Source organism: Lycium ferocissimum, chromosome 1 (genome assembly GCF_029784015.1).
Source record: "Lycium ferocissimum isolate CSIRO_LF1 chromosome 1, AGI_CSIRO_Lferr_CH_V1, whole genome shotgun sequence".
Classification (NCBI taxonomy): domain Eukaryota; kingdom Viridiplantae; phylum Streptophyta; class Magnoliopsida; order Solanales; family Solanaceae; genus Lycium; species Lycium ferocissimum.
The window spans coordinates 69,936,827-69,963,945 of NC_081342.1; the positions used below are offsets into that span (position 1 = coordinate 69,936,827).

At 32.1% G+C, this 27,119-nt stretch overlaps 3 protein-coding genes across 4 annotated transcripts; all 3 read right to left on the bottom strand.

The window, feature by feature from the left end:
• Positions 1 to 2,141: 2,141 nt before the first annotated feature.
• On the bottom strand, positions 2,142 to 6,905 carry LOC132059023 (bax inhibitor 1-like). Its single transcript, XM_059451481.1, has 6 exons — positions 6,781 to 6,905; positions 4,097 to 4,240; positions 3,875 to 3,966; positions 2,797 to 2,983; positions 2,545 to 2,700; positions 2,142 to 2,443 (listed from the first exon to the last, which is right to left on the bottom strand). Exons 1-6 carry the CDS (start codon positions 6,889 to 6,891, stop codon positions 2,393 to 2,395), a joined length of 741 nt encoding a protein of 246 aa, XP_059307464.1. The 5' UTR covers positions 6,892 to 6,905; the 3' UTR covers positions 2,142 to 2,392.
• A 2,589-nt stretch (positions 6,906 to 9,494) lies between these two features.
• LOC132059030 (vesicle-associated protein 2-1-like) lies at positions 9,495 to 16,402 on the bottom strand. 2 transcript variants are annotated; one of them, XM_059451493.1, is made up of 8 exons: positions 16,281 to 16,390; positions 15,272 to 15,343; positions 13,919 to 13,989; positions 13,723 to 13,804; positions 12,909 to 13,018; positions 12,690 to 12,809; positions 10,977 to 11,051; positions 9,495 to 9,867 (listed from the first exon to the last, which is right to left on the bottom strand). In XM_059451493.1, the coding sequence occupies exons 2-8, from the start codon at positions 15,327 to 15,329 to the stop codon at positions 9,739 to 9,741; spliced, it is 645 nt and encodes a 214-aa protein (XP_059307476.1). In that variant the 5' UTR covers positions 15,330 to 15,343; positions 16,281 to 16,390; the 3' UTR covers positions 9,495 to 9,738. The 2 variants fall into 2 exon arrangements, with proteins under 2 accessions (XP_059307476.1, XP_059307485.1); XM_059451502.1 differs by lacking the exons at positions 9,495 to 9,867; positions 10,977 to 11,051 and adding an exon at positions 11,818 to 12,420 and having other exon boundaries at positions 16,281 to 16,402.
• A 6,343-nt stretch (positions 16,403 to 22,745) lies between these two features.
• LOC132059042 (shikimate O-hydroxycinnamoyltransferase-like) lies at positions 22,746 to 25,747 on the bottom strand. The gene is made up of 2 exons (XM_059451514.1): positions 25,235 to 25,747; positions 22,746 to 23,614 (listed from the first exon to the last, which is right to left on the bottom strand). The coding sequence occupies exons 1-2, from the start codon at positions 25,703 to 25,705 to the stop codon at positions 22,988 to 22,990; spliced, it is 1,098 nt and encodes a 365-aa protein (XP_059307497.1). The 5' UTR covers positions 25,706 to 25,747; the 3' UTR covers positions 22,746 to 22,987.
• Between the last annotated feature and the right edge of the window lie 1,372 nt (positions 25,748 to 27,119).

Here is a 27,119-nt window from a genome sequence, read left to right on the forward strand (position 1 = left end):
ATAGGTGAGGAAAAAATATTAGGTGTAAATTATTAAAAGAATTTAAGCTTTACACACTGATTACCTAAAATTTTGTACGATATTAATATAGTTTAATTATGTGAAAGTAGACGTTTATCATTTTAAAGAGATATCTATTAATATTTCTCATAATTTTTATTTGTGATTACTTTATAAGTGTATGTAAATAAAAACAATATTTTGCGCCATCAATGTACACGAACGAACTGGTCTGCTTAAATCTACCCAAGAAAAACAAAGCAATAGAAAGAGGAAAATATTAGTGATTAGGATAAAACAAGTGCTCTTTTAGTTTCTTAATTAGTGTGTTGCTAAAAAGGAAAATTGAAATTGAAAACCAATAAACATAAGGTTGTGGTGGGGACTAATCAAGATCACAATTCACAAACTGATTAGACGCATATTTGTCTAACATGAGACCAAAAGAATATTATGCCAAAGACATATCAACACAAAGTACAAGATTTTACTAAACTTACTAATAAATTATGTACCACTTCTTCTTTTTCTTTTGTTCTCCACTTGTGGAAATTGAGCAATGTCACAAATAACTAATCTGAGAAATATTCCATTTATTTCAATTTATTTGTCAATATTTGACTGATCACAAAATTTAAAAATGCAAAGATTTTTTTTATAGAATTTACGGTCTTGAATATGCTTTAAATTTTATGTGGTAATCAAAGCATATCATTAAGGACGTAATGAGAAGTTTAAAATTAATTTAATCTTTAAATATAAAAAGATGTCATTCTTTTAAAATTAATTGATAAAAGAATAATATGATTAAAAGAGGGGGAAAATGGTAGGAGATGTTGTATTAGAACTCTCCTCCTTTCTTATCTTTATGTTCTTTAAAGAGATTATCACCCATAGTTCTTTAAATATTTTCCCTCTGCAAATATAGGATAAGATAAGATATCTATTCCTCTTTCCAATAGTTTTGTTTATTAGATTTTTGTTAGATTTATTCATTTATTTCGAGCTTGGTACTAAAAGAAATAAGAACCCAAAAGATTATAAAAGTAATTTTTTAAAAAGAGAACGGGTATCAAGTATATGGCAAGAATTAAAGGTCCTTTTGTTGTGATTGACAATCGTTTGGCATATTATGATAGCATTTTCATGGTAAATGTTTTCTTAAATTCGTCCTAACTCTTTTTTTTTTTTTTTTTTTTTTTTGGAATACCTCAAACCAAAAATCAGAAACTAAATATATAGATTTTATTTAGCTTTTATTAATAGTAGAAATAACATGAGACAATGAAGAAAAGCCCAATATTCACGAAGTATGACAAGGGAAAATAAAGAAGAAGATGTAAGCAGTTTTTTGTTTTTCTCTTGTCCGGTGTTGGGTACCCGCTTTAGGACTCGAGTGATTTAGACTCGCGCCAGAGAGTCTCACTCTAGGGTAAAGCGCTCCTTATCGAGGGCAAATTCATTTTCGGGACTCGAACCCAAAACATCTAGTTAAGGATATTGCGATACTGACCACTCCCCATAACTTTTGACGGTCATATAGATACGACACATATAATATACTTATATAGTTTTTGTAAAAGCTGTCGTATAATATATGGTAGCTCCTTTTTTGTTATAGTGTATGTCTGTGTATATCAAAAAGAAACTTTCTTTTCATTTTTATTCACCTTGAATGGTATGAAAAGGCAGCCTAGTGGCTGCTTATATGCATCCATCAACTTTTTGAAGGAATGTTGGTCTCCGATGTTGCATTCTCCAAGTAAACTTAAAAAAAAAATCAATTCTCTGTCAAGTTTGTTCATTACTATTGTCAATATGAGGATCAGAAAAGCTTATGACGAAAGAAATGATCATATGTTAAGTAAATTTCGATGCATCTCCAACATATTTTCTTTTTTTCAGCGCGAATATGGTATGAAGAAAACAGTAAACAGTAAATTTCCCAGGTTAAAGGACCTACGTCGCAACAATGCACACTGTCATACTCATGGCATCACTATGAGAAATAAATGTTAGAAAAGAAATATAATGGTCTGATATACCAGGCAAATCACCTGTGTCTGTCACCAGAAAACTAACAAAGCAAAAAAGTACGCAACCATGTTGCTTCCGAGCAACATAGGTTTGCAGCAGAGAGAGAACGAGAAGTGACTGGTGTGTTATCAATATATTGTAAACATGTTATGTGATGTTATGCTTCCATAACAAAAACATCTATGTACCAACATAACCACACATTGGCATGCAGCACAACAGAGCTTCACAGCCTAAACCGAAGCGTACAAACTATTAACGACATACGTTGTCAAAGGTCAACAGAAGCTTATGAACAAGAAAATGCCAGATTCTAGAATTACGAAGTTTGTGAATAACTGCTGCTTGAACCTATTTAGTTTCTCCTCTTCTTCTTCTTTTCCTCCTTGTCAGATGCATTCTTCAACTGGAAAAAGAAAACAGATTGAAAAAGGAGTCAGAATAACGATATAAAAAGGGGAGGTAGGAAAACATGTTATCAATACAATGATTGAAATAGTCGCTCACCATTATGATTAATATTCGCACAAAAACAGCAACAAAATCTGTAAAGAGGGTCAGAGCATGCTTCACGTAGTCCAAATCCCCAGTGTGTGCCTTCTCAATTATATCCTGGGTGTCAACAACAATATAGCCCACAAACACCAAGAGCCCAAAGTAAACCTGCGAGGAAACACGCATTAAGAACCAAAATAGTCTCCTTCGAATTTCCTGCCAAGGTAAGGCTATGAGACAACACAAAGAAAGTTGAGTTCATACCTCAAACTTGAAAAGGGCCACAGAACCACCAAAAATGGAGGATGCAAAGTGCAACCAGAACAGCATAGACAGACCAGATGAAAGAAGACCTCCAAGGTACAAGTACTCTCTGCGCCTTGCCACCATGGCAGCAGCTGAGAAGCAACCAAATGCCACAGCACAACCAACAAAAGCACCAATCACAATGCTGCAATACGAGAAATGTAAGGATCAGAAGCAGTTTGTTAACAATCAAGACTCTGAAGCTGTTAACTATTTAGTCTCAAGAAATAACAATTCTAAACTACCAGATACACAAGCATGAGTTCAAACGCTACCCAGAATTGAGATAGCAAATTAATAAAAATGGAAGAACAGATAGACATGGAAACTTGGCTGGTGCCACAGCCCACCCAAAACTAGATTAAAGTCCAGACCTTCAACGTATTGTTTTACATTCAATTCTTGTTACTCGATAGGAACAAATGTAATTAGTTGGTTCTATTACATATCTAATCACCTAACCTTTTGTATTAGACTGGGCATGGTCACTCTTCAGTAGGATTTGGGAGGCATGGTGTAGTCCTCAAGGTAGAGGCCCGTGCCGAACCCCCCTTGAACATAGGCAAGCATAGCCTGTGGAATTGGCTTATTTCCTATTACTTGTTTGTATGAGAAAGGTGAAAAACCTTAGTGTTTGTATGAGAAAGGTGAAAAACCATAGTGTGTTTTTATATTTCCTTCAACAAAAAGACTAAACCAGCATTATTCTTTTTTAATAGTTTAAGATGGTCCAAACCAGCAAGCTTAAAATTATGACAATGAGACCACGTCCTACACCTATGGAAAATGATAATAACGAGGCTCAAAATAGTCATTCAAAATTTAGAGGCCATATCCTATACATAAAGGCAAATGATAGAGACGTTCCACTAGCAAACCAAAAAGTTATAAGCTAATAGCGGAGGAGCTTGCATTACTAAATGAAATAGTTAACTTTAAATATACAGCAAAAAGACTAGGGCTACAAACTAGAAACAGCAGCAACTGATTACGACATGAACAACCTAATAGACAAAATAATGAAGCACCAACAAACCTTGGGTCAAAATCAATAGCCAATTCAATCAGAGGACCAATACATGCTCCTTTAAATAGTGCAGCTGCCATCAGAAGTGCCATCCTCTTTTGCTGCTCACCACAAATAACAAATATATGAAGTTAACATCAACTAAACAGATAAACTAGAGAATCACCCAAACTGAAAGACATATCAGGAACAAATGGCTCTATCGGATTTTTTTTTTTTTAAAAGGAGTACCTCTTCATACTGAGGAGTTGACATCAGCCATACGATGCTTCCCACGCATCCCAGTGTTGTAAGGAGACCACCAATGTTCCAAACAATGTGAAGGTAAGCTCCAGCAGCTGCGGCTACTAAAGCACAGCATAATGAAAGGTAGACCTGCAATCAAGATAGAAATGATGTTCAGGATACCATTCTGAAGCCATATTAAAACCCTACGGTACAATCCAAAACCAGAAGAAACTGGAAAAAAGATAAGAAGATTTGACCAAATTAAGCCACATCAATACAATTCAATGCAAAAATAGAATAATTTCTTAAATTGGCATCAAAAGTACCTTGACAAACCTATAGAGAATGATTGTTGCAAAATGAAACATCTGGCTTTAACTTTAAAGAATGATTGTTGCAAACACTAAAAATGAATGTAATAAAGTGTCTAACAGAGGATTTTAGATGTGGAAGTTCACACAATTAGTAGTATTGGCAAGCATCCATCATGGTTCAACTCTCACTGACTCGTCAACAAAATATTTTCACGTATTTGCCCAATAAATAAAATGAATAAGCCAAGCACGCGAAGGCGAAGAAACACATAAGAATGTCACATATTTTTACATGCGGCACTTAACACAATTCAACAAGGATATAACTTCCACAAAAATTCTCCTAATTTTATTTTTACTTAATTTGCTTTGCTTTCTAGGCGAAAAAATCAAAAGCTACAATTCCCACCGTTCTCAACAAATAATTAAGAAATCCGAGAGAAACACAGCGCAAAATAATTGAATTCAGATTCATCAAACACATTCAACAAATTCAACATTCATTCAGATCTCAATCAATAATATAATTCGTCCTTTCCTTCCAATTTCTACATTCGCAAAGCATAATCAATTCCAACCTCTAATAAAACGAAAACCAAAAGGTCAAGATTATTGCAAAATAATACTCCCTCCGTCCCATTTTAAGTGTCTTAATTTGACTTGGCACTAAGTTTAAGAAATAAATTTGAATCTTGTGGCCTTAAATTAAAGATGCGTAAAGTAGCAAAAAGTTATTTGAAATCTTGTGGTTATAAACTTGCCATGTAGGATGTTTAAATTGTCAACTTACTAAATATAAAAAGAGGCACTCTTTTTGGGACAAACCAAAAAGGAAAGTAAGACACTTAAATTGGGACGGAGGGAGTATAATTATGATGAAATTTAATAGATATATACTTTTTTTGAGAAGGAAAATAGATATATACTCGACAGAGAAGAATGATCCTATAACCTAAAAGGATAAAACAAAAGGATAAAACAATTATACCTTAACGACTCTCAGATCTCAAATTAATAACATAAACACCGTCCTTTCACTAATTATCGCAAAAATATAGTATAATTACAATGAAATTTCACAGATACAATACTCGATAGAGCAGAATGATCCTATAACCGATGAAAAAAAGTCTTTGTTCCAATTTCTACATTCACAAAGCTCTAATAAAGCGAAAACAACAGGTCTGACATTATCGCAAAAGATAGTAGTATAATTATGATGAAATATTACAGAAACTACAATCGATAGAGCATAGTGATCAATTTCAAGCTCTAATAAAGCGAAAAACAACAGGTTGACATAATCGCTGAAATTTGACAAATACTGTACTCGTTATAGCAGAATGATCATATAAATCATGAAATCAAAACTCAGATTCATCAAATATAATCAAAAAATTCAACATTCTCTCAAATCTCAGTTACTAATATAACCAGTCCTTTCACTAATAACCACATAAACAAAGTCCTTCCAATTTCTAAGTCAACTAAAGCAAAAAAACAACAGGTCTGACATTATTGCAAAAAATGGAACAATTGCGATGAAATTTCCCAGATACTATACTCGATATGGCAGAATGATCATATAAATCGTGAAATTGAACTCAGATTCATCAAATATAATCACCAAATTCAACATTTTCTCAAATATCAATTAATAATATAACCATTCCTTTCACTAATAACCACATAAACAAAGTCCTTCCAATTTCAAACAACAGGTCTGACATTATTGCAAAAAAAGGAACAATTACGATGAAATTTTACAGATACTATACATGATAGAGCAGAACAATCTTATAAACCTTAACAACGACTCTCAGATCTCAAATTAATAGTAACATAAACACCTTCCTTTCAATAATTATTACAAAAATAGTACAATTATGATCAAAATTTTCAGATTCGCCAAATAAATTCAACATTCTCTCAAATCTCAAATTAATAATAATATAAACATCTTCCTTTCACTAATTATTGCAAAAATAGTACAATTATGATCAAAATTTTCAGATTCGCCAAATAAATTCAACATTCTCTCAAATCTCAAATTAATAATAATACAAACACCTTCCTTTCAATAATTATTACAAAAATAGTACAATTATGATCAAAATTTTCAGATTCGCCAAATAAATTCAACATTCTCTCAATCTCAAATTAATAACAACATAAACACCTTCCTTTCACTAATTATTGCAAAAATAGTACAATTATGATCAAAAGTTTCTCAATCTCAATTAATAATTTGTACATTCACAATGCATAATAAAGTGAAAATCAACATTATCGCTAAAACAGTAAAATTATTATGAAAATTTTACAGATACTAAATAATCCTATAACCGACCAAAAAAGAAAAAAAATTAGGACCTTTTTGAGATGAGTTTGAACAAGGGGAGAGATTTGACGGAAATTCTTCAATGAATCGTAATTCCACCTATTGCGAGACGACGATGATTGCCAATTGAAGAACGACTCCATTTTTCTCCCTATCGCCAAACACAGTTTTTTTAAACTGATTTTTCTAAGGCATTGAAAATATTATTATTTATACGGAAAAAGACTCAAATATGCCATTTAATTATCGAAAATGGTTATTTATCTTCTTTCGTCAATAGTTTATTTCATTTGTCATCCAACTATAGAAAATGACTCATTTATCTTACTATAGAAATAGCCATTTATCCATTTCATTAATAGTTTAACTTATTTATCGCCATCCCTCGTTACAAAATGACTCCATTTTTCTAAGGCGTTGATATATATATATATATATATATATATATATATATATATATATATGCTTATATACGCGTTGGGTCTCTGTTGTTTCCTCGAAGTTGCATGAAAAAAAAAATCTCATTTGTCCAAGCTTATTTTTTCATTTTTTCTTTCTTTAATAAGTGATTATTTTATAAAAAAATATAAGGTGTTTGATCAATTTTTTAGAAGAAAATAAATGTTTTTGGAGAATAGCAAAAATAGTTTTTTTAAAACTATAAAAAAATAGCTTTTGCTCAAAAATATTTTTTTAAAAACATGTTTGAGAAAAATAGACTTAGAAGCACCTCTTTTTAAAAGCTTGGGGAAATACTAATTGCTGCTCAAAAGTGCTTTTAAAATTAATTGACCAAACATAAACTACTTTTTGCTAAAAGTTTTTTTTTAAAAAACACTTTTAAAAAAAATACTTTTTAAAATAAATTTATTTTAGAAGCTTGTCAAACAGGATAAAAGTTATCAAGCTTCATTTACTTTCTTTATTTACATTTACATCCCCATTTTCTTATTTAACCATTCCCTATCTAAGGCCCCGTTTGGACATGGTTTGAAACCATGATTTGAAACCTGGTTTCAAATCATGTTTGGACATACAATTTGAATATTTTAAGTTGTATTTTCTCTTATAGATGTAAAAACCCCACAAATTGTGAAAACTATCAAAACATTCTTAATTCTTATACAATCCTATCAAATGAGCAAATCATAGTTTATAACAAAATTAGTACACTACTAGAAAACTTTTCTAAAAAATGCAACATCAATTAATCAAATTTTACTTCAATAAAATCGAAAATTTAACATGAATAGTAATGTAACCACTATTTAATGTAATCTTCCCACATAAATTAAAGATTGGTAGACATAAATAAACGTTAGTGAAAGTTAATGAAATTGGTAAATGATTGATGGGGGTAATTGTTAAAAATATTTACCAACTTATGAGTTTTTTTTTTTACAAAATATTAACTTATAGGTTAAATTTTGTATTTAAAAAGTTGAAACCATGGTTTCAAACCCAAACCAAGCTTTTTTGGATGATTGGGTTTGAAACCATGGTTTCAATTTTGATGGCCAAACGCCTACTAAGTAAAAGTTGTTAACTTGAAAAAAAAAAAAAAAGTTAGATTCTTTTGAGTGAAAAATATTTTCACTTGAAGAATTGTCAAAAATCACTTTTCCAAAAAGAATCAAAGAATCACTAGCACTTGAAGAATTGTCAAAAATCACTTTTCCAAAAAGAATCAAAGAATCACTACACCTAACGCTGTTTTGATTTTTTTTTTTTTTTTTATTTCTTAAAAAAAAAAAAAAGTGAAAATTTGTATGGACAAACATGAATTTAGTGGTCTGACAGATTCGACTTTGTGCGAGTTGATTTACCGAGGGATAACGACTGGTAAAAATTTATATCCATAGAATATTTACACCAAAATAATAAATGCATAACATGTGTTTGCACATACACGTATATTATCTAATCATGTTAATTAATGCATATTTAACTTCATTAAATTACTTAACTACGATAGTATAATTAGTTTGGTGTAACACGAAGTTCTCCCTATCCAAAATTTGAACTCGAGACTTTTAAATACGGGGAGAGAAATCTTAATCATCCACTATAGTCTATACCGTCCATTGGTTACCCCAATCTTCTCCCTTGGTCCTGTTTGTTGCATCTGATTTTACTTAGTCTCCACTCCTATTATATTTTTTTAGAGTTACTTCTATTTTTTATATTTCTTAAATATTTAATTTTTTTTCACCTCTTTATAGGAGCTGACTTGACCATACAATCTTAGAATAGGAGATGGAGAATTCTTACTATCTGAGCAACTCATGTTGTCAATTGGAGATCATAAGATGTGTTTTTTTTTTTTTTTTAAACCTAAATTAGATGAATTGACTATATCTTAATTTCAAACTAGCTGGAGTCGGCTTTATAATTCTCTATATCCATTATGATGGGGTCGTGCGGCTTAAAGGACGGATTGTGTGCCGGTTGTAGCCTGTAGGTGACACACATTTACGATATTCGGTACATCAAAGACCATGAGATATGAGGTTTCAAAGGTTTTAAATCCCGACAAAGATAAAACACTGAGCGATTTCTTCTCACATGCCTAAAGCCTTGGTGCATAGACTTTCTCGGTACCTATATTGATGAAAGGCAAGAGATATCCGGTAGACCCTTCTGTATTGTAGTAGTGGAGGTAAGATATATCTAATGAACAAGTCGAATTGCATGCAAGCTGACTTAAATACCACCATTATAACAAAAATATAAAGTGACATTAGTCTAAACTCTTGTAATAGAACTTTCTCATTATTAGAGTCCCGATCAACTGAGAACATGAAAGGCTGCTTATCTAACTCCAGCAAAGAGATGGTATATATACAAAACAAATGATGAGAAAGGATTATCAAAAAATTATAAGTTGATCAATTTACACAAAATTAATAGAGCTAAGAAAGCTCTTCTCTTCCGGCTTCATTAGCACTAGAAAATTATACAGTTAATTTGGAGAATGAAGAAACTCAGAGCTATTCTACTGATGGTGAAGACAACAGTTTCAGCAGAAAGCCAACCATTAGGCCGATGACTCCCACAACAATTGCAAACCTTAGAGAGAAGCCTTGATCATTCCGATTTCTTCGTCTCTTCATAATTTCCTGCAAGTTAGAGAAACAGAAAAGAGAAACAGAAAATATGAGAATGGTGACCAAAGATACGTGTAGAAGTCGATAAAACAACGACGACGACTACACCTCAACCCGGGGAAGTTGGGATCATGGGCTGATAAGGCTACGGGTTCATCTGAACTAATAACTTTCGGATACGGGTTATTAGTTATATATATATATATATAAAATAATCTACTTCAATCTCAGTAGATATTAGATTTGGACTCATAATTTTAAACATTACAAAGAATTCAATCCTAAAAATCTTAAAAGTTGAACCCATTAAATTTAAATCCCGGAGCTGCCTCTAGTTTGGGATACTCTAGTTTTGGATAATCCTCACTATCCATGTAGCTCCATTTAAGTTCATATCAGTCCACTATTATATATCAAAAAAATAAATTACCCACTGATTCATCATTTTCAAATTACCCACTGATTCATCATTTTCTTGTCAAAGAGCTTATGTTCCAATTACCAATCCGAACCCGACTCTCTTGGACTAGCTTCTTTACCCTCACCCGTCCATGATGAAGGAACAATTTCCTATTTTGCACCACATCCGGGCCTTTAGTTGAAGATGATACGAGTTCAAAATTGAAGCAAGTTATTTATCAAACAAATCAAGTCATTGTCATTCTTGCTCCCCGAAAGACGAGAAATTCCGAAAGGTTGGATACTTGTTTAGTATTGTATACCTTAATATATTAGTGGCCAGCTTGATATCCCATCCTGTTCTTGTTTACATAATTGCTGCCTGCTCCTAATAAAGAAATTTCCTATAAACCAGACTTATCATGCTTTCCCTGCTAAAAGTGCAAACTTCCAGATTTTCTCTCCCAGAAACTAGTGTGTCATTTTTACCATTTTAAATCCAAAGAACTGCAATATAAGGCAATTACTGAGTATAATATATGAATTTGAATATATTATTAACCACTTATCATGTATTAATGAGGATTGCTCCAACTGGTTAATGTCGGCAGATTGAGGCAGCTTATGTTCTACTATTTACTGATTTAGACAAGCGTATGCCCATCTCTGAATTAAGTTGCAACTATACACATTAAAGGGAAAACATAAATAAGCTAACTAACCAGTTCCTGTAGCAGCTGTTGTGTTTGTCGGACAGCTGCATCTCTTTCATCTTTGATACGCTGCAACGCTTGATTCTATACCATCATCAAAATGGAAGAGTTTAGCATTAAAATTGGCAATTCGCGGCTAGTCTATCCTCTATCTTTGTGTACACAGCTGGACTAGATCATTGCAGAACAGGAAATAGCATGCAAGCAGAAATTTTCCCCAAGTCTCACACGCAGCACTTAGAATATGCAATTTTGATTAGGAAAGTTTAAAAGATGCAGACACATGCACACAGGCTAGATATTTTCTCAGGTCTCGCAGAATATTCAATCACCGACTATGAAGTGGGGAGCTTTGAATACTATGCCATTACAGATAGCCAGAGCTTAAATTGAGAGCTTAAATTTAACAGACTCTAAGCTATGTTATTTCATATTTGCCTTAAAAAGTGAGAAGCAAAACCATCACTTTCAGAATCTTATCGCTAAATCAGGATATCAGGTAATTACTGCTTTAGAAAAGACAATTCAATCTACTTTTTAAGGTTTTGTATTGCATAAGTGGTGAAATAAAGCAATCGGTGCTTCTGTAAAGTAACTCAAGACAGTACATGCTCTACATGTTTGGCCAGACTTCGGAGAGGATATAAAGCTTGTTGCAAACGAGACACAGAGAGAGAGAGAGAGAGAGAGAGAGAGAGAGTAACTAAGCGGAGTACATGGACTTTCTAGGGACTGTGAACTCTTAGATAACTGTCCCAAAAGAAATCCTGCTTCAAACATGGCCCTTTAGTGCTTCTTTTACTACCCAATGTGTCTTATATGGACATCTCTGTATGGTATTATAGGAAGGGAATTGCTCATAATTGGCCCCTCAGGAACAAGGAACACAACCTTACAGGAAGTTTAACATCCATATTCTTTAGAAGCCCTTGACATCCTATTAGACAATTCATAATACACTACTCTATCTTCACTACGCGTTTTGTGACAAAGTTCTCTTTCGATTCTTATTCTTATCGTGTGAGGGTATAATAGAATTAAACACCTAAACCTAAGGAGAAAACAGAAATCATCTTAGATATCTTTTTCTTGTGTTAGAAATGTCCCTTAGGAATTATTATGAGCAAAAAATAGGCATGATTCAGGACAATTTCCCCCAGTGGATGAAGCATTGAGTTTGTGTATGTTCCTTTAAATCATGTCACGTGGTACATATCTGCTCTTCCAAAACTGTAACCCCCATCATACTCTTACAGCAAGGACCTTATTCTAGTTTCTTCTCACTGCTCTCTTTGCTTTTCATTAGTATTATTCCTTAAATTCCCATCAAGAAATAACTTAACTACTTAAGAACATCTTATCACTGCCTCACTGCCACCATCAATTGAAGAAAGTGAGACACTAACATCCAACCATAAGCACAACTCATATCACAAAAACGAGCAGTCTCTGGCTGAGAAAAGTAGAAAGGCAAATATAAGAAGTTTATCGGTGAATAAAGGCAAATATAAGAAGTTTATCGGTGAATAAAAACACACAAGCCAAGTTTTCCAAAACTAAGAGAATATTACTGCATGCGTATAAATCTCAGCCACTAGTCATCATCTCCTAAGAAATTTAGCATTCGTATGGGAACACATCTATATATCCTTCGCAGGAAAGGCGAGGTTCAAATAAGCACTTGAAGTGGTAGAACAAAATGTGAGCAAAGTTAGAACTTACAGAGGTGAAATCAGAGCTTTGTTTAAACACATCTTCAGAATGTCCAGGAGATGAATTTGGAGATATGTAAACAACCCTAAGTTTGCACTCTTCTACGGTTCTTCCCCCATCCTTATTAAACTGGATATATCAAGATAAATTAATATAACATTTATAAAAATAATAATAATAATAATATCACAAAATAGGAAGAAGATTCTCTCCAGAAAAAATTCTTACAGTATCTGGAGGAAGTTCATCAACATCATTATTCACAATTGTGCTCTGCAGGAGGAATTTGTCCTTGCATTGCATATCTGGCGGGTACTCCTTTTGAGCTTGAAGGGTGACTACAGACACATCACAAATGTAAAGATCAATATAAAATGACAATCTGCCCCACTGAAAAGATAACGATCTCAGGAATAGAAATATAGATGATTGAGTAGGCAATTTTGATGCACTAACAAATAACATGACAGAAGAAGGAAATAGATAGTAAGAGAAGGTGTGTCTAGTTGACATCCCTTATTAACCAACTTCACTGATCTGATCAAAGTGAGAGGTATCATACAATGTTTCCCAAGTTACAGATGACTTCAAATTGCACAAAATGTATGTGAAAAAATCCTTGATTTCCTTCTCTTTTTATTGGTTAATTAGTATAGTGATCCCACAATGGTAACACAAGTGAAAATCAATACAATATAAAAGAAAATTTGTGCAGGGCGACACTTTAAGCCATTAAAGTATCTCTTTGTCATAATCCTGAAAGATTGATGTTCGTAGTCAACCTAAGTTAGGAGAGACAATCAACAAATTAAGTAAATAAATCTAAGACAGCACTTGACATTTGTGCATATCTCTAGCTATATATGATCTATTGGGATAATCACACTTTATTTTCAGTCTCGTGGTATGCTTTGATTCAGTCTCTGTAGGAAATGTTAGGCCAACAGTTGTGTCCATATTCTGCTACAACAAGTTATACTATATATTTTTAATATAGAATAGTTCTATGAATTGCAAAGAACTTCAAGCTCAAGAGAGCCACCTCGAATGAAACCTGAATCCCAGGGCTGTATAATACCAGTGTTTGGTCGGACAAAGTACTTCTTTGGAGAAGTAGTTTTCACCTATCAAAAAAAAAAAAAAAAAAAAAAAAAAAAGGTCATGGAAATGAGTTATGATAGTCCTTAAAAAAGAAATGAATGATTAATGGAATTTCTTCCAATTGAGGTGAAGCAGACCTTAAAAGCAACACATTGATCTGTGCTGTTTGTGACTTTAAGATCACAGTAGCTTTGTTTATCCAACTCAACTGAGACAGGAAATACCAGAACCAACCATGAGTTTGTATGACAGGTAAAAAATATTCAAAAAGTATGTGATACAATTTTTGGCGAAGACCAAGATGCTTGATTCTCCAATAGTAACATTGTCATATAAATTGAAACAGGATAAAGAATATGACTTTGAATAGTTCATTCACCATATCCACTTCTCAAACATATCCTTAATGTTGTAAAAAGAGATTATTTCACAACGTCTGTTTGTTCTTCTCTCCATTACATTAAGCACCGTGTGTATCAGAGTTATCAAAATTACTCAAGAAATAGGCAGTCACTTTCAATTAAGCAAATCAAACTACAAGTTTCCTTATCACAGGAAAACCTATGGACAGAAATCCCAATATATAGGTGGACTACTAGATAGAATTTTAACGTGAGAAAATTTTGAAATCTTATGATTTTTTTTGCAAAAACATGGTTGTTTAATAAGTTTTTGCAAAAACATTTCTTTTTCTAAAAAAGTGGTTTGAGAGTGTTTTCCAAAGAAATGTGCTTTTCCCTAGAAAACAATCAAATTCCTCAACCAAAAAAAATAAAATAAAAAAAACTACAATTATCCAATAACTTTTCTTTTTGCAAAAACTTCTTCTTTTTTTTTTTCCAAAAAATATTTTCGGAAACTTTTCTCACAAGTTGTCCAGAGAGTTCATTTTTTGGTCAATGTTGAATAAAATCAAATGAAAACAAAATCATTTCGCCCCATTTTAATTCCATTTCATCTAATTACACCTCTTAGTAAACCCAAACCATAACAATTATGGGAAAAGGGTCATATTTGCCCCTCTACTATTGAAATAGGTTTAATATTACCCTTCGTTATACTATCAGTCCAGATATGCCCTTAATATTATACTATCGGTCCATATATGCAGTGGCGGAGCCAGGATTTCAACTAAGGGGGTTCAAAAATATAAAAGAGTAAGAAATGAGGAAGCCAAGGGGGTTCAACATCTACTATTTGTACATAAAAAAATGATTTTAACCTTGTGTATACATGGTAATTTTTCGCCGAAGGGGGTTCGGGTGAACACCCTGGCCACCACTTGGCTCCGCCCCTGCATATATGCCCTTAATGTTATAAAAGTGGCTCAAATTTGCCCTTCTTCCGTTAACCCCCGTCCATTTAGCCAAAATGGCATTGTCAACTCATTACATTATCCCTTCTTCTTCCACCACTACCCGACTTCACCAACAAGAATTCTTATAGACTAAATAACAAATCAATAACGGAGATAGAGATAGAGAAATTACATTGGAACCTGAGTTCCGGAGGATTAACAGATATCAACTGATTCGTACCACCACTCATCGTGAAACCGCGACCTGATCAAATCAATCAAATACATCACTACAGAAATGTATCAAATCAATTACTACTACGAAAAACACATAGAATAAACATACTAAGAACAAACAAACGGAAAAAAAAAATGCGACACAGAGAGAAAAAAAATTGAAATTTCGTCGTGACACCAAAATCTAATCAATTAACTACGAAAATCACAAACCGTAACGCCTATATTGATCACATAAAATGCATCTAATAACGAACAAAACATACCTCAATCGCGAGAAACAAATAGAAAACACAACAATAAAATGCATTACCTCAAAAATTGCTTCGATATATTTCGAGCAAGAGACATTTATAAAAAAAAAAAAATTCATTGCGAAATCAATTACTATGAAAAAACCCTAACGCTTATAATAATCACAACAATGCATCTCAAAATTAACAAAATAGATATCAATCACAACAAAAGAAAAAACATAAAAAAAAAAAAAAAAAAAAAAAAACTCAAAATCAAATTAAAGTGACCGAGAAATTTGAATAAAATTCGAAGTTGAGAAAAATGCATTACCTCAAATAAATTAGTACAATAATCTATAGCAAAATCACAAACCCTAGCGCTTATATAATTAATGAAATTTTGGAGTTGAGAAAAATACATTACCTCAAAAATTGCTTCAATATATTTCGAACAGAGACAAAAAAAAAAAAAATTGAAATTTTCCGTTTTGAAATCAATTACTACATAAAATCTAAAAAAAAAAAATCAGTGAAAAAAAAATGCATCTCAAAACGAACAAAACATATATCAATCTCGAGAAACAAATTAAAAAAAAAAAACACACAATTTTTTTTCGAACCTTAATTAAACAAAATTGATGATTAGAGAATTGCGTAAGGATGAAAAAAAAAAAACTCAAAATCGAATTAATTTGAATGAAATTTGGAGTTAAGAAAAATTGGATTTACCTCAAAAAAATTGTTTTGATAATTCGAGTTTAGAGAGAGAGCGAAAAATAAAAATTTTCAGTTGTGAAGATAATTTATAGAGGTGACACGTGGCAAAGGGGAGAGAGAAAGAGAGGTCCCGAGTCAAAAGGGAAGTTTGAGGGGGAGTGGGGGTATAGCTTATCTGTCATCACAACTGGCTTCTAAGCTCTTTATATAAAAATTTATTTGTTTTTGAGGTAATGGTCGAAAATGTATCTGAACTGTCACTTTTTCGCAACCTGAATTAGCAGGTGTTTGTGTTTCGTAATTGAACTATCACCATTAAAACACACTTCAGCTATCTGCCGTTCTCTTCTTCTACTTGAATTGTCACTGTCGATCGGGTTGGCCTCCACGCACATGTTGTTGATAGGGGACAAATATTTGGCCAACTCATCATCTAGGTATGTTTTAATGCAAAGAGAATAATAGTTTAGGAAGGTAAAAGAAACAACGAATATTTGAGGTGTGAAACTCGCGAAAAAATGAAATGATAGTTCAGATGAGTTTTTGACCATTATCTCTATAATTTTTTTTTATTTCTTTCACTCGGTGCTCGATTTATACCTTAGGGTCAAACTAAGTTCGAGTTACTACAAGAAAATTTCATATTGGAAGGCAAAATATTTCGTTATAAAGATGATTTCATAGCCAAGGCTCGAATCGTAATCTCGAATTAAGGATGAACGAATGCTTATGAGTCTATCGTAGCCTTTATTATTAGTTGTTTATATAATTAGACGTGTCATTGATGTTCGCTTAAGGTTGAAATAATGGTCGTACCCAAAATTAGGTAACATTTCATTAGTTTATTTTGCAATATTTCCTTTCTTATTAATAAAAGTTTTGTATTTTTATTAGTTTATTGGATAAGAAAGTGATTTGATACTAAAGGATATTTTAATGGTTGTGGACATGGAGTAAGACTATTTGTTTGGGGCAAGAAACCGCAAGACATAAACCCCGTAGATATTTAAATATGTAGTAGTAATATTTTATAAATTGATACTAAAGGAATTGTTTTAAAAGTTATGGACATGAAGTAAGACCATTTGTTTGGGGCGAGACGTAAATTCGGAGGATAATAAATTAATAAGATAAGCAAATAAATCACAAAAAATTAAATCACATATAAAAATATAAAATTCAAGAAAACTATAAAATTAGTGGAGAAATGTATATATGTGTATGAATATGCTAATATGTGCACAAATAATATTTGTTTTTCAAAATTAAAAGTGAAAGACGAAAAGATGCATCACACATATTCACTTTACAGACAAAGCGGCAAAGGGTACTCACTTATTTAATAAACGACAAAAAATGCAATTATGAAATTAGAGCTTACAATTAAAAAAGGCCTTCGCCTTTAGATTTTATTTGGCTTGAGAATTTACAACGAGCTAACTTTTAAGTATCTAGGTATTAAAAAATGACATATTTTGTAATTTTAATTTCACTTTAGGAAAGTTTTATGGGCCTAAGTCCCAAATGAAGTAATGGACGTATCGATGATTGAGACTTACGCCCAATCAAATATTCGAGACTTATGTCCCATAATACATGAACTCTACTAGTTTACCTCGGTGCTTTTTTAGCTCGCCTTATCCCAGTGCCTAGCCAAAAAGAATGCCTTTGACAACACTGCTAAAAGTTATTCTTAAAAATATATGGAGGAAAGTTTAGATTTACTCCTGAAATACTCAATTTCGTTTTAGTTTGCTCTTTGTTAGACTTCCAACCAAAGAATCTCACCAATCGTGTCATCATATTTGTCGTTCTTACTAATTGAGCTCCATCTATCTAATTTCATCTATATATATACTAACCATTTAAATTTGTTGCGTAAGTTAACACATACGTAGATGATGATACAAGCAATCAACTCTCTTCTTGGACTTCCTCTTTACAATCTTCTTCCTTCCTCTCAAGAACATTTCTTGAGTGCGTGCGCTTCTCTCTCTCTCTCCATTTTTTAACTTTGATGTAACAAAAAAATAACACTCAAACTTGTATCGAGCCAAATATCGTGAAATTAAAGAATTGAACAGTTCTTTTGCCTTTACATATTTAGCGGGATATAGAGTGGTTCGAAGGTATTGTAATTCGAACTCGTACTATCAAGAGGCATGGTTGGATTTCTATAATGATAGTTCAGATGTGTTTTTGACCATTATCTCTATAAATTTTTTTATTTCTTTCACTCGGTGCTTGATTTCTACGTTAGGTTCAGACTAAGTTCGAGTTAGTACAAGAAAATTTCATATGGGAAGGCAAAACATTTAGTTATAAAGATGATTTCATAGCTAAAGCTCGAATCGTAACCTCGGATTAAGGATGAACGAATGCTTATGAGTCTATCGCAGTCTTTATTATTAATTGTTTATATAATTAGACGTGTCATTGATGTTCACTTAAGGTTGGAATAATGGTCGTACCCAAAATTAGGTAACATTTCATTAGTTTATTTTGCAATTTTTCCTTTCTTATTAATAAAAGTTATTATTTTTATTAGTTTTATTGGATAAGAAAGTGATTTTGGATAAGAAAGTGATTTGATACTCAAGGATTATTTTAAAGGTTGTAGACATGGAGTAAGACTATTTGTTTGGGGCAAGACATAAATCCCGTAGATATTTAATTATGTAGTAGTAATCTATATATACATATACAGCAGGGAAAAAAGATGTTGACGTGGCACCTCTCATAAGCATGATTCATATTTATTTTTTTCCTCATTTTTTTTGAGATTCTTTCCTTATTTTCTGTCTAAATAAATATGTAAAGAAAAACAAATACCTTATTTATCTTCTTTCATGCTTAAAACGTTTACTCATTTATTCCTTTCTTTGAAACAAATTTACTAATTGATTAGTGAGCGTTACTGATTTTTTACGACTCCTTTGCACCTCTTCGATACCTCTCTGACTCTCTATATTCCTTCCTTCCTCTCTTGAAGAATAAAAAAATATATAAGGAAGGAAGGAACACAGAGAGTCGAGTGTGTCGAAAGGTGCAAAAATAAATGTAAAAAATCGATCAACGCTCACTAATCAATTAGTAAATTTGTTTCAAAGAAAGGAATAAATGAGTAAACGTTTTAAGGAAAGGAATAAATTAGTATTAATGAAAGAAGATAAATAAGGTATTTGTTTTTCTTTACAAATTTATTTAGACAAAAAATAAGGAAAGAATCTCAAAAAAAAAAGAGGAAAAAAATAAATATGAATTCTGACTTATGAGAGTTGCCATGTCAGCATCTTTTTCCCCTGCTTTATATGTATATATAGATTCTTCAAGATCAAGATTTGTCAGAACATGGGCACGCTTCCCATGACCCCATCATCCGAGGTTTCACTAACTTCACTCGAACCATGCATGAAAGATGAAACAGGCATTTCCCCACTCTTTGCTTCGTAAATTGTTTATGTGATTTTGATCTTCTTTGTTCCATAACTCTACTTTATTTCTTTGGTTACTTGAATCAACTTTTGCACTTTATTTTATATCATAACCAACTTAGCATATCATTGTAAGCTGTTCAAAGTATCTATCATATTATCTATCAAATATTATGGAAAAAGAGGTTCAAAGTATCAATCATATTATCTATCAAATATTCCGAATTTTTTTTTGGTTTTGATCAAACTCAGCCCAACCGGCCCATTTGGTCAGACCAATGATACTACTTTTTGCGAATACAAACGCAAATTGTTCATAAACATAGCATATGTAGTCAGAGGCGAATCTAGAATTTCTGGAGCATGGGTTCACCACACAAAAAAAAAGTATTAAGCGGGAATTGATCCCTATTCCTATAAGTAAATAATTCAACTTTCAATCAAGTGCACCATTTAGTCTTTTGTAGTATGTGTTCTAATAGGTAGTATTATACTAATTTTCGAAAATATATACATAAAATACCTAGTTTTATGGCTAGACCACGTGTTCACGTGCTCAAAAAATAGGGCCTAAAATCGCCCCTATTTGTAGTGATATGCAGTTTTATGGCTGAGAAGTGATTGTAGCAGTGGTCATGAATGTAATAGGTGTCGTGATTGTCGAGGCATGTTGATGGAGGAGCAAACATGGAAGAAAGTCCTTACGGAAGCAACTTGCAATACAATGTTCCAAGACATCTAAATTTGGCTATGAGAAATTTGTTGAGAAACTAAAAAAGCTTCTTGCTGGTGTGGCTATTGTTGGTGTTTATTGCCCATAGAAAACTTTTTGTTGGTCAAGAAAAACTTAAAGTTCATTTATATAAAATTATATCTTCTCAAGTGTACAACTAATAACAATTTTAATATTTTTATTTGAATGATAGTTAGTAGCTGTAAGATGATACTTACAAATTTTGATTTTGATACTTACAAATTTTGATTTTGATACTTACAAATTTTTTGATTTTATTTTACCTTCTCATTGATACTCCTTATCATTCTTGATTAAATAAAATTTAGATAGTAAACTTCATTCTAATTTCTTTGGTAGAAACAAATTAAATTCTTTAAGCTATATGCATGTAGGAGTTAATGTCTATATAGTCATTATACTCATCTATGATAACAAATTTGTTGTAATTTTTCATTTTTCAATATATCTATAATTTTTATATTAAAAATAAAATAAAATAAAATATCATTCGCACGGTTAAATTCACTAATATCTTATAAATTGATACTAAAGGAATTGTTTTAAAAGGTGTGGACATGAAGTAAGACCATTTGTTTTGGGGCCAGACATAATTCGGTGGTAATCACAAAAAATTAAATCACATATAAAAATATAAAATTAGTGGAGAAATGTATATATGTGTATGAATATGCTAATGTATATTATAATAATATTTATTTTTCAAAATTACAAGTGAAAGACGAAAAGATGCATCAGACATATTCACTTTACAGACAAAGAGGCAAAGGGTACTCACTTATTTAATAAACAACAAAAAAACGCAATCATGGAATTAGAGGTTACAGTTAAAAAAGGCCTTTGCCTTTGGATTTCATTTGGCTTGAGAATGTACAACGAGCTAACTTTTAAGTCTCTAGGTATTAAAAAATGACATATTTTGTAATTTTAATTTCAATTTGGGAAAGTTTTATGGGCCTAAGCCCCAAATGAAGTAATGAACGTATTGATGATTGAGACTTACGCCTAATCAAATATTCAAGACTTACGTCCCATAATACATGAACTCTACTAGTTTATCTCGATGCGTTTTTAGCTTGCCTTGCCCAGACAAAAAGAATGCCTTTGACAACATTGCTAAAAGTTACTCTTAAATATATATATGGAGGAAAGTTTAGATTTACTCCTAAAATACTCAATTTCGTTTTAGTTTGCTCTTTGTTAGACTTCCTACCAAAGAATCTTCACCAATCATCTCATCATGTCCTTACTAATTGAGCTCCATCTATCAAATATATATATAGAGAGAGACACACACATATATACACACACTAACCATTTAAATTTGTTGCATAAGTTAACACGTAGATTATGATACGTGCAATTAACTCTCTTCTTCAACTTCCTCTTTACAATCTTCTTCCTTCCTCTCAAGAACATTTCGTGAGCGCGTGCAATTCTCTCTCTCTCCATTTTTTAATTTTGATGTAACAAAAAAAACACTCAAATTTGTATCGAGCCAAATATCGTGAAATTAAAGAATTGAATAGTTCTTTTGCCTTTACATATTTAGCGGGATATAGAGTGGTTCGAAGGTATAGTAATTCAAACTCGTACTATCAAAAGGTATGGTTGGATGGATGAGACTCATCCATTCTTAACTAGAGGTCCGGTTTAAACCTGAAAATTGAGAAATCTTGACAGTAAACACTTCCCCCTTAAATGAGCTCGATTTAATCTTTACTCATTTGTCATGGTCCGAATTGACGTATTTTGGTCGTTGTAGTGCTTCATTGCTCACCAAGCATATGCTTAATTACTTAAACCAACTACAATATAATAGATTGGTATGTAATATGTTGAGAGCTACTTTGTATTGTAACTTGGGATTCTTTGAGAGCTCCAAAGAAAGGTCAAATGAAAAACCAAATTTGAACAATTCTTTTGGTAAATTGTCTCATCAATTAGCTAAGCAAATGTGGTTCCTCTTTGGGTGAATTTCTCCTTTTATTCTTGAGTCTACAGGAGGATATTAGCAGCCATTTTTAATTTTTTTTTCACTTTCAAGAGTAGATACCTGCGCATTACTCATATGTCCCCCACTGAAACATCATTTGATGTAAACGTCGGATGCGAATAAGTTTTTAACTATAAAAAGATACACTAGAATTAACGTTATGAGTAACATATTTGCTAGTGTGCTGGACAACTATATATATTCTTTGTGAGATACACAAAAGCTTGGACTTTCAAAAATTTACCAAAAGGAAGTAATTCATTAGAAGAATACAAACAACAATAACAACAACATATCTAGACCTTACCCCTACCTTTGCGGGGTAAAGAATATACATGACAAGATATTTGATAACTAAATAATACAACCAATTTCTTTAAAGCAACTTCAGAAGAGAAAAGCAATATAATGTCCACCAAAAACCCAAAATAACAATGAAAGAAAAAAGCAAAGAGTTCTCTCTTTTTTTTCTTTTTTCTTTTTTCTTGGTGGGGTAAATTAGTACAACTTTTTCATTAACCTCAATCTCAAGAATCTAATTAGACACTGTAATTATAATGTTTAGTTCAGAGCTGTCTTCATTAGGAGTTGGAGTAATCATCACAAGATCTTGATCATTTTCTCCAATAATAATCCAACATGAAATATGAACAGCCTTATTTCCTTCATTAAATCTCACTTGATCAGCTCCCAAATCATCCCAATTTCCTGACATTATAGATAATCCACTTTCCCCCTTAATTATCTCCTCTCTTGAATAATTTTCCACCTTTACATTTTCAAAATTCTCATTCACTAAAAAAGTGAAATTTGAAGAAATTTTTTTACCAATTTTTCCCTCTGTTTCTCCAACACATTTTGATGCAAGATTCTTGAGGAATTCATTTTTCATTTTCAAGGGGTTTTTGGGATTCTTGAAAATTAGAGTTTGAGTGATTTGGTTTATTGTTTTTGGGCTAGCAATAGAGAGATTGGGTGAAGAGCCAATTTTTGTGTAATTTGGAGTGTAAAATGCTGGTATTTTTGGTGAGTCAATTTGTGACACAAGGTTGTTGTGAATTTTGGACCACATTTTCAAGAAACTTGTCATGACAAAAGGGTCTGCTAGAAATAGGCTGCAACTTATCCCAATTGAGTATCCTCCACACTTGAAATTTGTCACCTGAAAATGAGCCAGTGGAAAAATTAACATTGAAAAGTTTATCACCTAAGCTCCTCCCTCTTTTATTACAATTTGTATGACTCTACTATTATGGAAGTCACATGTGGATCTAGTGCATGTCATCTTAACCCAACAATTTTGATGATGAACTTGTAATTTTGGATCAGCCCTATACATAATAAAAATTAATAAATAAGTACAATTAATCTATTTCGAAACCACTAAATCAAATGAGTTGCGCCAGAATCCCAAACTCGGATCATAATGTTCAAATAGTGGGTTCGCCTCAAGAAAGAGTTATAGAAAAGACATTTATAGCTTGTTTCGCCAAAGCTTCTAGGAAGTCAATTCTTTTTTTATATAAAAGTTCTTAATTTAGAGAGCTGAAGTGTTTGTCGTCCAAGCGTTTAGGAAAAATATAAGTGGTTTTGAATAGTTGCACCAGCTATTTTTTAGAAATTGAAAAAGTAGTTTTTCCCTAGAAGTCATTCTGGAGCTTTTGTTAAACATAAATTAATCCTCTAATATTGACAAAAGTACTTTTTAAATTAATAAGCCAAACACAAACTACTACTTTCCAAACAGAATAAGCAAAACTTAGAAATTTGGTCAAAGAAATATAAAAGAAATACTAGTAAACTGCCTAACAAGAATTTCCTTACATATTATGGTTTAACTTACTACATATTCAGCGTATTAAAGAATTTGAATATTGTCAGGTTATTAAGGGATTATTATATGTAACTAGTCATAGAAAATGAAAGAGATCTCAAAATGAAATTAGCAACTCGAAAATTAAGGTAAATTACTAGCTATAACATGTCAAAATGCATTACGAGTGTGTTTACTATAGAGAAAAACACACTCTCAAAAATATTTTTCAATCTTCCCTGGTTTAGTTGGTTAAAATATTTCGGAAAGTATTTGCTCTAGGAAAATAAGTTTCTTAAAAATCAGGAAAAATGATTTCCAAAATGAAAATAAGAAAAACAAGTTTCATAAATAGTATTTTAAGTTCATTGTCTCCTCCCACCGTTAACACCTCCAACCCCCACCCTTGACGCCCACCCCATCACCGACGGCCAACTCACCACCCACCTTGACCCCTACTCCCATAGTACTTTTTTCCTAGATTACGTACATGGGCGGCCATGGTGGTAGTTACGGACTACGCCAGAACCCCGTAACGTTGGCTCAAACTCTGTCTTTATATTAAAAGATTCATTTAATATGCGTAAGGGGAAAAAAAATATAATTTAGAACCCATAAACTAAAAATTCTAGCTCCGTCTTTGATTACGTTTAAATGCTCTCAAGATTATACTTACCGAGTATCAAAAGATAAGTAAGAAAATCACTTATTTTTCAAAAGTATAATTTCCTTCATACCAAGCACACTTTATTAGTGAAAAACTTCTTCAGACTAAGTGTAAATCACATCAATAGCATACTCAATATAATTTTATAAGTGGAGTTTGGAGAGAGTAAAATGATACATATCTTACCCCTACCTTTGTGGGGTAGAGAAGCTGTTTTCAAGAAAGAGTAAATTATGAAACAGAAACTTATACATATATGAACAAGAATCTAATCACTATGCTAAGTCAAGTCTTGAGCATACCTGGACATAGAAAAGAGGAGAAAACTGAGGACTTGTTTCATGAATATCCTCCCAAAAAACAAGCTCATTTTCCACATTTTCCTTCTTCTTGAGTTCAATAAAATCATCCATATTCATTGGATAATTAGCCTCAAGCATTCTAACACCAGAATCATTTGAAACGAATTCCAAATTATCATCCTCTAATTTTCTTAATCTTCCAGCAAATATTGGACTTTCAACTATTGCACTTCCTAGTGACTCCTTAAACCAACCCGCAACTATCCATCCTGAATCCGTCTCTGACGCCTTGTTATAGTATAAAACCATGTGAAACCGCCTTTGTAAATCGTCCGAGCAGAGATTTTTGGATAGCGCGATTCGCCTGGAGAACCGTGGATCGGTTATCTTCAATGGTATCACAGTTTGGATTGCTTCAACTTGCAACTTGGAGGAAATATTTGCAGCTCCATTTCCATTGCAAGTTGCCATGTTTTTAAAAAAAAAAAAAAAAAAAAAAACTTGAACTTGTCACTATATGTGTGACATTGCTAGGCTTTATATAGGTAAATTGGAACACCTCCCCCCACTCACACCCACCCCCACAACCAAAATAGAATAGCTAATAAATGATTAGTCTGGTTTTTCCTTATTTAGGAAGACAAGACAAGATAATAGTACTCATATTTGTTCCGTAAAACGTGAATAGTATCTCAAAAGGAAGAGTTTCTCATTAATTAAAAACAATTTTTCTTCCATTTTATTTGTGTGGTAAATTTGCCTGCTACGTGCAAGACATACGTGAGGCTCGATCTAAGTCGCTTTTTCGTAATCTTTTCTTTATCTATTATTTATATTTTTTTCTTACCTTACTTTGACCATATAATTTCTTGTTCCTTTTTGTTTGAACAAGTCAAATATTCTGATATTTCATACACCTAACCTAAAGTCTTAACTGTTGAGCCCACAAAAATTAATACATATTGGTTACTTTAACCCAAAATAATTAATACATATGGTTTTTACAATTTTGTCACGCAACGGAGCCACCGTTATAATTACGAGTTGGCAAAATTTGATAGCTCTTACTCAAATATTGTATATATGTTAAAAAGTTTATTTAGTATGTAAAAATAATCTATTTATAACCTAGTGAGCTACTAAAAAGATTGTGGCTCAAATAAACTAAAAATCCTGATTACACTTCAGGCTTAATTCAATAAATTCAGCGATTTGCTCCTTCAATTTATGTTGTTTCTGCTCCGAGAAGAGTTTGTTGAATATTGAAGAATACTTAGTGAACTATTAGTAAGTATTGTAGGGATACTTCCTCTTCACAAAATAAGTGTTATCTTAACAAAAATCACGTTCATTAAGAAATCAATAAATACAATGTGAACTTTAATAAACTATCCCTATTTATTAGATTTTTTTTATCCTCTGTCACAAAAATAAGTGTTATCTTAACAAAAATCACGTTCATTAAGAAATCAATAAATACAATGTGAACTTTAATAAACTATCCCTATTTATTAGATTTTTTTTTTTTTAGAATTGATCAATACTCCCTCCATCCCAATTTATGTGGCACTTTTTGTTTTTCGAGAGACAATTTGACTAAACTTTGAAGCTAAATTGGATAAGATTAACTCAATATTTTAATATTAAAATTTATATATTCGAAAACTACTTGAGAAGTACTATAATTTGCAACTTTTCTCATATCAATTAGAGAAAAAATACATCTTAAAATGTCAGTCAAAATTCATGCAGTTTGAATCTCGGGAAGCGAAAAGTGTCACATAAATTGGGGCACAGGGAGTATTAAAAAAGACTACTTCTTTAATGCGAAAGGCATAGTTGGAAACACTTGTCAATTTTTGTCTTGAATTCCTGAGACGACACA

What these genes read in the sequence shown, in the direction of transcription:
- LOC132059030 (XM_059451493.1), bottom strand. Translation starts at nt 15,329, where the DNA reads ATGAGTGGTGGTACGAATCAGTTGATATCTGTTAATCCTCCGGAACTC. An exon ending in ATCAATGTGTTGCTTTTAAG is followed by an intron (nt 13,805 to 13,918) that starts GTCTGCTTCACC and finishes TTTTTTTGATAG; the next exon opens with GTGAAAACTACTTCTCCAAA. An exon ending in AAAGCTCTGATTTCACCTCT is followed by an intron (nt 11,052 to 12,689) that starts GTAAGTTCTAAC and finishes ATGATGGTATAG; the next exon opens with AATCAAGCGTTGCAGCGTAT.
- LOC132059023 (XM_059451481.1), bottom strand. Translation starts at nt 6,891, where the DNA reads ATGGAGTCGTTCTTCAATTGGCAATCATCGTCGTCTCGCAATAGGTGG. An exon ending in CAACTCCTCAGTATGAAGAG is followed by an intron (nt 3,967 to 4,096) that starts GTACTCCTTTTA and finishes TGTGGTGAGCAG; the next exon opens with CAAAAGAGGATGGCACTTCT. An exon ending in TGGCCCTTTTCAAGTTTGAG is followed by an intron (nt 2,701 to 2,796) that starts GTATGAACTCAA and finishes GTTTCCTCGCAG; the next exon opens with GTTTACTTTGGGCTCTTGGT.
- LOC132059042 (XM_059451514.1), bottom strand. Translation starts at nt 25,705, where the DNA reads ATGGCAACTTGCAATGGAAATGGAGCTGCAAATATTTCCTCCAAGTTG. An exon ending in CTCCTCTTTTCTATGTCCAG is followed by an intron (nt 23,615 to 25,234) that starts GTATGCTCAAGA and finishes GCTCATTTTCAG; the next exon opens with GTGACAAATTTCAAGTGTGG.